At 46.3% G+C, this 12,271-nt stretch overlaps 1 protein-coding gene across 3 annotated transcripts in view; it reads right to left on the bottom strand.

Annotated features, from left to right (window-relative positions):
• PLEKHH2 (pleckstrin homology, MyTH4 and FERM domain containing H2) overlaps positions 1 to 12,271 on the bottom strand; it is a 123,149-nt gene that overhangs the window by 39,073 nt on the left and 71,805 nt on the right. For all 3 annotated transcript variants that reach the window (XM_030557657.1, XM_030557658.1, XM_030557660.1), the window contains 3 exons: positions 6,391 to 6,471; positions 2,050 to 2,229; positions 874 to 982 (listed from right to left, as the gene is read on the bottom strand). In XM_030557657.1, the coding sequence (XP_030413517.1) occupies positions 874 to 982; positions 2,050 to 2,229; positions 6,391 to 6,471 (370 nt within the window). The remainder of the gene's footprint in view (positions 1 to 873; positions 983 to 2,049; positions 2,230 to 6,390; positions 6,472 to 12,271) is intronic.

The following is a 12,271-nucleotide window of genomic DNA, read 5'->3' as shown; positions in this document are numbered from 1 at the left end:
CACTGCACTTCTGTTTAGCAGAATTATCATGCTATTGTCTGTGTCAAGAATAAAACTTTAATGTCTTCAGTGAACCATAGTGTTTATGTCATGTAATTCTGACTGGCAGTACTGGAGTCAGGTTTTGAGCACTGGTGGAGGGGAGGGGAAGGATAGATCATTGGTGGTGCCACTTTCAGTTATACCTATTGGCTTGAAAATGTGCCACACATTCACCTAAAGGCTGCTGCAGTGGCATTGCCTTCCCATTATCTCCACCACTTCCGAGAAAAAGGGTGCTAGTACTAAATCATCTACAGAGTTGTAGCCCTGGTTTGTATTTCCAAGGCCTTGTGTGTTTAAACCCTGCATAAACAACAAGTAGCACTTCTTACTGAGTCAAGAGATCTCTGAAAGATTTGGAGCCCTTTGACCCTGCAGGCAGCACAGGTAGTCTAAACCAACCATCTCTACTAGTCAGCTAGATAGCAGTGTCCTAACTCATGATCATCCAATAAATATAACCCCATCAGTAGCACATTACAGAAATGTCAAGAACTTTAAAGTACATTCATATTAAAATTTGGAAGACAAAAGGTAAAAAAAAGCCTACTATGGAGCTCTTGTTTCTCTGTGAATAAAGTGTTTTGACCATCTGTTAATGTCTAAGATCTTTTCTACTGAAATCTAAATGACTAAACATTTACTGAATGTTCTGAATTAACAAACTGACTATATCAAAACACAAACATTAAAAGCACTGGAAACTCTGCCTACAATTATAACTAAACTTTTGATATGTACAAAAAAGAGTGACAAATTTGGGACAAATACACTTGGATTATAGTTGATCAGATAAGTATTAAGATTATATGGAAAGAGAAATAAACTTACTGCGCTCCCCTTCCACATTTAACAGTTTGCAAACAAGCTGTTCAAATTCTGATCCAACATTTACATTGGTGCTCCCAGCAGCCACTGTCAAGTGATAAAGCCAAGTGTCCTACAAGACAAAAACAAACAGAACCCAATCATCATTCCAAGCAGATTTTTGAGAGTTTAAAATATTACGTTTTTATTGAAATTTTCCAAAACAAGGAACTTCAAAAATATTCATTTTGAAAAATTCTACAGATGAATTTGGCACTCATGAACAGTATCAGTGGCTTCATGCACAAAGGTTCTCATGAAAGCTTAGCCAAAACATCTTAATCCTGACTTGAAGCAAGCTTTCTAGTCTACATATAGGTGTCTTTTGAGCAGAAAGTGCACTCAAGCCAGATGTGATGAATGTTCAGTAGAGACTAGGAAGAGAGCACACACCTAATTTTTTTCACATGTAGCTAAGACAGAATTTAAATGACTGAAAGCTGAATTATAGTGCACTAGCTCACTAAATCACTGAGTCATCTTATAAGAAAGCTTTTCCCCCACCTCAGAGTAGTGCTATACCTTCCTGTGAAGGCACAAGGATTTCCCCTTGTTTTATTTCCCTATCCCTAATCAAGGTCTTATATTACAACCACCATTCATTTTAGCCAAGGAGAGCAGAACTGAGTCAGAGATCACTGAGAGATGCAAAGTATTCCCTCCTCTCCTTTCTAAGAGGCGAATATGATGTCTTTGTATTAATTATTGCCCTTTCCACTTGAGGAATAAGATCAGGAATCAAAACAAGGTCTACCATACTGTCAAATATTTTATTTTATAATGTTCAGAAATAACCTCTCTCATATTATTCCTGTTAGTCTTCCCCTTAGTGCACACTAATTAACATTACTGCAGCAAATGGGCAGTAAACTGGATAGGAGTCCCCACGGGAAAATCCACTGATATTTTCCAGATACCTTAAATGGGGTCAGTTAACTATAGTGATCACTCAAACTCTGATAAGTATTTGTAAAAGTGTGATCATTTGTCTGTTACATCAGACCACTTTCTAGATTGTCTAGCAGAAAAGTCTCTTGTCTCTGACTTTCCATATCTTACTCACTATAGAAAATGTTCATATCACAATACCATAGTTATAGCTATCTTATTGAAACTTAAGAGATAGGGTACATTTACTACCTTCTCATGTTTGGATCCTATAAGAAGATAGGTAGGTCCTTGCTCTTTAGGATGGATAACAATGGTATAATGTGTTGATAATAGACTGCGACCACTGGCCTCATAATCTTCATCTGAATCACACGACCTGTCAACTTCTTCAACTTTTGCCTCCCAAAGCTTGATTTGACCCAGAGGAAACTATAAGTAAATATAAGAAATAGTCATCTTGGATAACTCAGTTTTACAGTTCTTGATCTACAAATGAAGAGAAACTGATAAAACTAGCATCAACATGTTCTGAATGTTTGACATTAGGAAAGTCCATAAAAGTCTATTCTTTTAATGTTACTAAGAACTGTAAGGTAAACCACCCTCCCAGTTTACAATCCTGGAAGAGAGAAAGCATGGTCTTGTCATTAAAGCACAGTCCTAAGAGTGAGAAGACTTCAGTTTCATACTAACCTCTGCTTTTTATTTCTACAAGATATATTGTTCTTGATAGTTGCATATGGAATGTGCAACTATCTGACACAATAGGTCTTGATTGTGGGAGACGATGCAACCCTTGAGATATCCCAGGCCCAATCCATTTGAGGATTCTCAAACTCAAGACCAGGATGTTGAATTTAAACTTATGGCATGTCTAGATGCACAGTGCTGCACTGGTGCAGTTGCACTGATGCAGCTGTGTTGTTGCAGCACATCTGGTGAAGATGCTCTTGTGTTGATGGGAAAGCTCTCTCCCATCGGCATAATAAAACCACCTCCGCAAGCAGCAAAAGCTCTCCCACCGACGTAGTGCTTTCCACACCGGCTTTTATGTGGTGTAACTTATGTCACTTAGGGGGGTGGTTTTTTCACAGCTTAAGCAACATAAATTCTGTCAACATAAAATGTGGTGTAAACATAGCCTTAACCTAGTATTTGATGGGGTGTCACTGTGGCAACTGGAGCATCACTACTGCTGCTATTGGATCCTTTTCATGTCTCCGGTTTAAGTCTCAGGTATAGTGGATTGCAGTATTTAAGACGGGAGGTTACAAATGCATATATGACTATGACCAAGTCCTCCTCTGTCAAGATGGATCTAGTCTCTCAGTCAGCTGTAGGTGGAAGAAGCAGTTTTTCATAGGTGTAACTATGTGAGCATCCACTATCAATGAGGAATCCTGAAGGACACAAATACTACATACCATTTTCACAACTATCAGGTGGGCTTATGCCCTGTACAGAGGATGATAATAATATAATGCTGGCTAGGTTCTTGAAAGATCTCCCTTTCCTTACTTTTGTCTTGCCAAGAGTTAGCATCAGCTGGATGCCTGTTATTGTGATGCTGATCTCCTGGAGATAGTGGGATAGCTAAGAGATAGCGCTGTTTGATGAGAAGGTGAAGATGATCTGGGTATCATTCGTGTACTGCTGTTTATCAAGGCTGTGGTGTCTTATGACCCTATATTGAATATGATGGGTGAGGAACTTTCATAGATTAGGGATTTGGTGTCTGAGGAGCATCTTCCCATTACTCTGAGCTTAGTCTGAGAAAAAGGATAGGAACCATTTCAGTGTGCTGCCACATACACCAGCTAAGAATCTGAGATAAGCCAGCACAACTTCGTGGTCTATGGTGTCCAACACTATGGAGAGATCCAGCAAAAAGAGAAGGTATATTTATCCATGACCAAGAGCAGGTTGTGCACAAGAGCAATTAGCACCATATTTATAGCACATTATTGGGTGGGAATGTTTTTTAAATATCACCAGAGATCAGGTGTAGTTGATGCTGACTCTTTGCCATCTTCTCAATAATCTTTTTAAGAAATTGGAGATTAGATACTAGGATATAGCTGGAAAGTTTGGTTGCATCAAGAATTGTCTTCTTAGATACTGATTGGAAAATGAGTGTTTTAACATGGGTGGTAAGCTGCCCCGGTTGAAGAAGGCATTGGCTGTTAGTGAAGGATGCAGGTTTCTTGGTTCTTCACTAACAGAATGGACATGGGTCAAAGATACACGTGCTGGCTTCCTTTCCCGTAGTGCTTCTTAATTTCTTGCTTTATGAACAGGCCGAATTCTGTGAAAGGGGCTGTTGAATCCTAAGGTTCAGAGATGCCATCTCAGTTACAAGAAACCATTTTTATGACGTACTTGTGCTAAATAGTATTTTTATTAAACCTAAATTAGGATTACAAGAAGCTGGGTTGACAGATGATTTCAATTAGTGTAATTCTTCTCCATTGTTCAGCACATGGTTTTCAAAATAATAATGTTATTTTGAATCCTTTTAACCAAATGGACTCCATTAATGTAACATATACAGCAGTTTACATTACCGGATGCCTCACAGGCTCTTTATTTCTATACACACATTCCATTGTAATAAAAACTTATGTTTTCAGTTAGCAACTCCTCGAATATTGAAAAAGAAATCAGTTTAAAAATACTGCATATGCAGTTTTACAAAAGCACATTCTGCTTGTAAAAGCTGCACTTCCTCCACATTACCATCTAATAAAATAATTGTTCATTTTGGTTTAAAAAACTGCAGTAAACTTATCCAAATTTTAGACAACTATTTATAATGAGCCAGCTAATTGCCTAAATATTTCTAAAGGGCCTGTGCTCAAGGAATAATTTTCAAAGATAAGAACTTGAAAATTCTTGTACTTTAAACATACAGATTTCTTACTACAATTGATGTGAAAACCAATGTGTCATCAAATCTCAGTCAACATTTACATTAAAAATGTAAACATACTTTTTACTTAGCAGCTTCTCTGTAAAATGAGTTAGAAGTTAATATTCTGAAATGAAAGAGTTACTGGATTTTGGAACATTACAGAACTGGTATACTTTCAAAGAGCAATATTAAATAAACAAAAATCCTGAAGTATGGCTTATTACTACTTGTTACAATGCACAGTATCATAAATAAGCACTATTTTACTAGTTCAAATTTTCCACTTGCCTTCAGTGACATTACTCACACTGCAAAGTTACTCATATGCCTTAGTGTTGCTAGGATCTGGCCCTAAATTAAGAACAAACAGTAGGAGGCAACAACAGGGAGAAGAAGAAAAGGGAAGGAAGATGGAGAAAACAATATGCCGGATCTAAAGCCCAGTGAAATCACTATCAAGCCTGGAAGTAACAATGGAGGTTCTCTGTGCTGCCTCTGCTATTTTTATTTTAATGGTTTAATGGAGTAAATAGACAGTCAACTGGCTGTTGAGTTTAATTTTAACTAGGTTTGAAGTGAGTGAAATAAAATATACTAAAACTCAGGGGTTAACAATAGGATTGCTCAGATATCACCAAAATCCCCATTCTCCATCTCAGCAATGGAGACGATTGGTCAGGCCAGAGGGAGAATGTACTGTCCCAGAACGGGGGCAGGGCATATTTCTGAGAAATGCTCCCCCATCTCAACAGGTGATGAGGTGCAATACTGGTTGGATCAGAAAAATGGATGCATCACTTTCAGAACAGGGGAACGGAATAAAGTATGTGGCCATAGATAGAGGGGCTGGCCCCTACCTCTTCCTCAGCTTCTTGCATCCCACTGGCTGTATAGGGGAGAGGGGGAGCTGACTGGCCCCTGCACTCCCCCACCCAACAACCAAAACTTTTCCCCAGTCATCCTGAGTCCTTTGCCTCTTCAGCTGCCCACCCCTCCCCCGGGAACTCAATAGGTGACCTGCCCTCCCTTTAGTTGTAGACAGTGAACTGTGCTCCCAAAAAACAGACAGTCAGTCAAATCCACAGCATCTTGGAATCAGGAAGGATTGTCTCCCCATTAGGCAAACTGGCAGTGGTCCAGTGGGTTTTTCACTTTCCTTGAAGCACTGTGAAGGCACAAGTGGGGTAAAGAAGAGGACCTGGATGTCTGTATATTAAGGCATAATATAGGAAGGTTCAGTTTGTTGCAACATGAGGCTGACGTACAGGGCAGAAAAAGGCTAAAAGGGCCAGCTCCAGAGATCAATGAGACTGAAGATTTGTGCTGGTGGACCTGTAAAGAGAAGAGGAGACCTGAAGTCTTTGTAGACCAAAGTTCCCCCTTTTAGTACCCTGAAATCCCCTCAGGGGTGAAAGGTGAGAGGACTTAGAAGTGAGCTGAGCCCAGGGGGGCAGGCTGAAGAGTCTACCCTCAGTTATTTGTTATATGGTAGGAGCCTGTAACCTGCACTAGGCTCAGTTAAATGCCTGGCGTGAAATGGATAGGCATATACTACTCATAACCAATGTTAGTTAATAAAGTTGCAGGCTCTTGATTAAAAATCCACCCCAATGTCTGTCTTTCATTCACCTGAGAGTCCTGAGCAAACAAGTCATAGAAAGACCATTAGAACGACATACCTTATCTTCTTGACTACGGAAATAGTAAAGAGTTTTTCCAACCAGAGTACACCACACTCTTTTGGAATATCCATGTTTCACCTGAAATTACAGTTAAGAATAAATTATTTTTAATGTAATACTTTTTTATGAGATGGGCCCAACCAGTGAAGCTTAGATTCATATATTTCAACCTCTCAGAACTCTGATGGTTGAAATAAAAAATTCCTGTAAAACATTAATATAAATATACAAATTTGAAGCTGCATGACCTTCTGTACTACAGGTGTTAGAATTAAAGCATAATAGGCCTGAGCCAAAGCCCATTCAAAACAGCAGAAGTCTTTTCATTGGCTTTGGATCAGGTCCTAGACAGAAAAAGCTGAGGAAATGAAAATTGGAGGGGACAGTCACAAACTACTACAACTAATGATAATTAGAACTCTAATAGTGCTTTACATCCAAGAATTTCCAAGCACTTAATGAAAATTAAGTATCAAAAGCCATATGAGGAAGATAAGTCTTAACATCCCCAATTTACAGAGGAGTAAAAGCAAAGGCATAGAGAGGTTAAGTTACGTCACACAACAGGTCAGCAGCAGTCAGGAGTAGAAGCTGAGAGTCCTTACCCCCCACTTCTCTGCTCTAATCACCAAATTAGATTCCCTCCCAAGCTAACTTTGATTAACATCAGTCCTTTGAAGAGATGAAAATTGGCTGGTGAATGGAGTGGGGTAACTGAGAGTAAAGTGCATTGTTGCCTGCTCCCCCCATATCCATTGAGCAAATTAGCACAAGGTAGTGCTAAGAGAGTGCACCTAGCACTCTAGAAGTCTGGTTATAACACAACAGTTGTGGGAGTTGAAATGAAGTTCCCCACTTATGAATTGGCATCACTAGTTTTTTGAATGGGGAAAAATATTTTAGAACAGTATCTAGCAGTAAAAGACGGTTACTCACCTTTGTAACTGTTGTTCTTCGAGATGTGTTGCTCATATCCATTCCAGTTAGGTGTGTGCGCGCCGCATGCACATTTGTCAGAGAAACTTTTACCCTAGCAACACTCGGCGGGTTGGCTGGGTGCCCCCTGGAGTGGCGCCGCTATGGCGCCTAATATATACCCCGTCCAACCCGGCCACCCTTCAGTTCCTTCTTGCCGGCTACTCCGACAGTGGGGAAGGAGGGTGGGTTTGGAATGGATATGAGCAACACATCTCGAAGAACAACAGTTACAAACGTGAGTAACCGTCTTTTCTTCTTCGAGTGATTGCTCATATGCATTCCAGTTAGGTGATTCCCAAGCCTTACCTAGGCGGAGGGGTCGGAGTGAGATGTGGCGGTATGCAGAACCACTGCGCCAAATGCTGCATCATTTCTAGATTGCAGGACCAGCGCGTAGTGCGAGGTGAAAGTGTGGACCAATGACCAGGTCGCTGCGCGGCATATCTCCTGGATGGGCACGCGTGCCAGGAAGGCAGTTGATGATGCTTGAGCTCTAGTAGAGTGCGCTGTAAGGTGGCCCGAAGGGACATGAGCTAGGTCATAGCATGTGCGAATGCAAGCAGTCACCCAGGAGGAGATCCTCTGGGAAGAGACTGGCAGGCCTTTCATTCGTTCCGCGACCACCACAAACAGTTGGGGAGACTTTTGGAATGGCTTCGTACGCTCAATGTAGAAGGCGACTGCCCTGCGTACATCTAAGCAGTGTAGCTGCTGCTCCCGCCGAGAAGAGTGGGGTTTTGGAAAGAAGACTGGGAGGAAGATGTCCTGGTTGGTGTGGAAGGCAGACACAACCTTAGGGAGGAATGCCGAATGAGGGCGCAGCTGTACCTTGTCTTTATGGAAAACAGTGTATGGGGGGTCCACCGTGAGAGCTCTTAGTTTGGAGACCCGCCTGGCCGATGTAATGGCCACCAGGAACACTGTTTTCCACGATAGTTACAGGAGCGAGCAAGTCGCTAGCGGCTCAAATGGCGGGAGCATGAGCCTGGTTAGGACCAAGTTAAGATCCCAGGTAGGGGCAGGCCGACGTACGGGAGGATAGAGACGCTCTAGGCCCTTAATGAACCGAGAGACCAAGGGATGGGAGAACACGGAGTGGCCGCCCTCGCCTGGCCGGAAAGCAGATATGGCTGCTAAGTGCACCTTCAGAGAGGATGTCGCTAGGCCCTGCTGCTTAAGGTACCAGAGGTAGTCTAGGACCATGGGGATCAAGGCATCCGAAGGAGTAACGCCCTGAGTTCCGAACCAGCAAGAGAAGCGTTTCCACTTTGCCAAGTACGTGAAGCAGGTGGAAGGCTTCCTGCTGCTGAGGAGAACATGCTGAACAGCTCAACTCTGCCGCGTTTAGCCATGCTGGAGCCACGCCGTGAGGTGGAGGGCTCGCAGGTCTGGGTGACGAAGCCTGCTGTGGTCTTGTGTGATCAGGTCTGGGAGGAGAGGGAGGGGAACTGGGGTGTCTACAGACAGATCTAGCAGGGTGGTAAACCAGTGCTGTCTGGGCCACGCAGGTGCGATCAGGATCAGATGCACTTTGTCCCTGCGGAGCTTCAACAGGACCTTGTGAACCAGGGGAAACGGAGCGAAGGCATACAACAGGTGGTGCCTCCACGACAGGAGGAATGCGTCCGTGATCAACCCCGGGGAGAGACCCTGAAAAGAGCAGAACTCCTGGCACTTCCTGTTCGAGCGGGAGGCGAACAGGTCTATGCGGGGAAATCCCCACCTCTGGAAGAGTGAATGGATGACGTCCGGTCTTATTGACCACTCATGACATAGAAAGGACCGGCTGAGCCGATCCGCCAAAGCGTTCCAGACCCCCGGAAGGAAGGACGCCACTAGATCTATCGACTGGGCTATACAGAAGTCCCAGAGTCGAATGGCCTTCTGACACAGGGGAGACGAGTGGGTCCCTCCTCGCTTGTTGATGTAGTACATGGCCGTTGTGTTGTCCGTGAACACCGAAACACAATGGCCGCGCAGATGTTGTTGAAATGCCTGGCAGGCCAGGCGCACTGCCCTCAACTCACGGACGTTTATATGGAGTGTCAGCTCCCGGGACGACCAAAGGCCCTGGGTACGCAGGTGACCTAGGTGGGCCCCCCAACCGAGGGATGACGCATCCGTCGTTAAGGTCATCGATGGTGGCTGTGGATGGAAAGGCATCTCTGCGCATACCAGGGATGGAGTTAGCCACCAATCGAGAGAGCGGAGGGGGCTGGGGGGAACTGTCACCAGGACGTCTATAGGGTCCCTGCCCGGGCGGAAGACCGAATGGAGCCACGTTTGGAAGGGTCTCATGCGGAGCCTGGCATACTTTGTCACATAAGTACATGCGGCCATATGCTCCAGGAGTCTGAGACAGGTGCGAGCTGAGGTGACCGGGAAGCCTGTAAGCTTCGTATGATCGATACGATCGCTTGGAAGCGGGGCTGAGGCAAGTAGGCCCTGGCTTGAGTGGAGTCCAGCGTTGCCCCTATAAAGTCCAGCCTCTGCGTGGGGACCAGGGTGGACTTCTCGGTGTTGAGGAGTAGTCCCAACCGGGAAAATAGGTCCGTAACTACATTGATGTGCTGCCGTACCTGAGACTGAGAGGACCCCTTGAGGAGCCAGTCGTCCAGATACGGGAACACATGAACCTGTTGCCGGCGGAGGTGGGCGGCAACGACGGCCATGCACTTCGTAAACACTCTAGGGGCCGTGGAGAGGCCGAAGGGGAGGACTGTGAATTGGAAGTGCTGGTGGTTGGCCATAAAGCGAAGGTACTTCCTGTGCGGTGGAAAGATGGCAATATGGAAGTATGCATCCTTCATGTCAAGGACAGCATACCAGTCTCCAGGATCCAGTGAGGGGATAATCGTTCCCAGGGAGATCATGCGGAACTTCAGCTTGAGCATCCATTTGTTGAGTAGGCGCAGGTCTAGGATAGGTCTGAGGCCTCCCTTGGACTTGGGGATCAGAAAATATCGGGAATAAAACCCCTTTCCTCTCTCGTCTAGAGGTACCTCCTCTATAGCCCCTGTAGCGAGGAGAGATTGGACCTCCTGTAGGAGGGCTTGCTTGTGAGAGGGGTCACTGAAGAGGGACCGGGAAGGGGGGCAGGAGGGTGGTGATGAAGCAAATTGGAGGTGGTATCCCTGCTTCACTGCGCAGAACCCAAAGGTCTGATGTTAATTGGGACCACGCCGGAAGGAAGTGGGAGAGGCGGTTGGAGAAGTGAGGGAGAGGATCCTGTTCTGAGGCCGGGCGCACCTTCAAAAGTTGGCCTTGGGGCCCGGTGGTGCCTTAGAGGGTCCCTGGTTTTGGCCTCCTTGGGAACCAGACTGGCGTCTACGGCCTCCCCACCCGCGCCTTCTATTGTGGTCCTGCCTCTGGCGAGGTGGAAAATACGGGCGGTGAGTTTGGGGCCTGAAGGGTCTATGCTGGGTTACGGGGGTATGCATCCCCAGCGAGCGCATGATGACTCCGTTATCCTTCAGGCTCTGCAGCCTAGGATCGGTCTTGTCCGAGAACAAACCCTTGCCGTCAAAGGGTAAGTCCTGGATGGTGCACTGCAGTTTCAGAGGCAGGTTAGAGACCTGGAGCCAGGAAATGCGCCTCATGGTAATCCCCGAGGCCAAGATTCTGGCTGCTGAGTCGGCCGCGTCCAGGGAGGCCTGGAGAGAGGTCCTGGCCACTTTCTTGCCCTCCTCCAGGAACGCATTGAACTCCTGGCGTGAGTCCGGGGGTAGCAGTTCGGAGAACCTACCCACTTCAGCTCAAGTGTTATAGTTATAGTGGCTCAATAGAGCCTGTTGGTTGGCCACACGGAGCTGTAGGGCCCCCGCTGAGTACACCTTCCAACCCAGGAGATCCATTCGTCTGGCCTCTTTGGACTTCGGGGCCGGTGCCTGCTGGCCATGTCGTTCCCTTTCGTTGACCAACTGGACAACTAAGGAGGAGGGAGGAGGATGGACGTACGAGTACTCGTACCCCCGAGAGGGGACCATGTACTTTCTCTCAACTCCCTTTGCCGTCGGTGGAATGTAGGCTGGAGACTGCCAGAGGGTGTCAGCAGTGGCCTGGATGGTCTTAATGAACGGCAGCGCGACTCGAGTGGGAGCATCAGCGGTGAGGATGCTCACCACGGGGTCCTCGACTTCCGGGACCTCCTCCACTGGGAGCTTGATGTTGAGGGCCACTCTGCGCAGGAGGTCCTGATGGCCCCTGAGGTCTATTGGTGGGGGCCCTGATGATGAGGTCCCTGCCACAGCCTCATCCAGTGAGGAAGAGGAAGATACCCCTGGAATGAGGGGGTCTTGGACGGCCTGCTGCTCCTGGGACGGTTCCTGCTCCAGATGTCCTGGGGAGTCCGGAGGATGTGTGACATGCTCTTCCGACTCAACCGCGGGGGGGGGGGGGGCGAGAAATGGTGGCCTCTGGTGCCCGATGTTCAGAGGCAGCAGAGCCGGTCTGGACCAGAGGAGCACCCTGGGCTTGGTGGTATGCCCAGGGTGTCCAGAAGGACCACTGCTGAGGTCCCATGTACTGCAGCTGAGAGTCTTGGAACACCCCCACTGGTATCTCTGTATCCTGGTCCCAGTCGTAGTAACTGTCCGCCTGGGAGGATGCGGACGTGTGTCTGGACGGCCAAGGTGGAGCAGCAAAACCTGGAGCCAAAGTCCCGACCGATCTTGCACCTCTTGATCGTGGGGACCGGTGCCGGTACTCATAGCGGTACCGAGAGCGAGACCGGGACCTGCGACCGGCCCGCTGCCGGGAGGTCGACCGGGATCTTGAGTCTCTTATGCTAAATATTTATAGTACATGTACTTTTGGACTTTAATTTTGGGTGCCCCTCAAACAGCACTTTTGCAAAATCACACAAGGGCCAATGCCAAATACTGCAGCCAACTTAGATACT

Source organism: Gopherus evgoodei, chromosome 3, assembly GCF_007399415.2.
Source record: "Gopherus evgoodei ecotype Sinaloan lineage chromosome 3, rGopEvg1_v1.p, whole genome shotgun sequence".
NCBI lineage: Eukaryota > Metazoa > Chordata > Testudines > Testudinidae > Gopherus > Gopherus evgoodei.
This window is presented reverse-complemented; position numbering and strand designations above follow the sequence as displayed.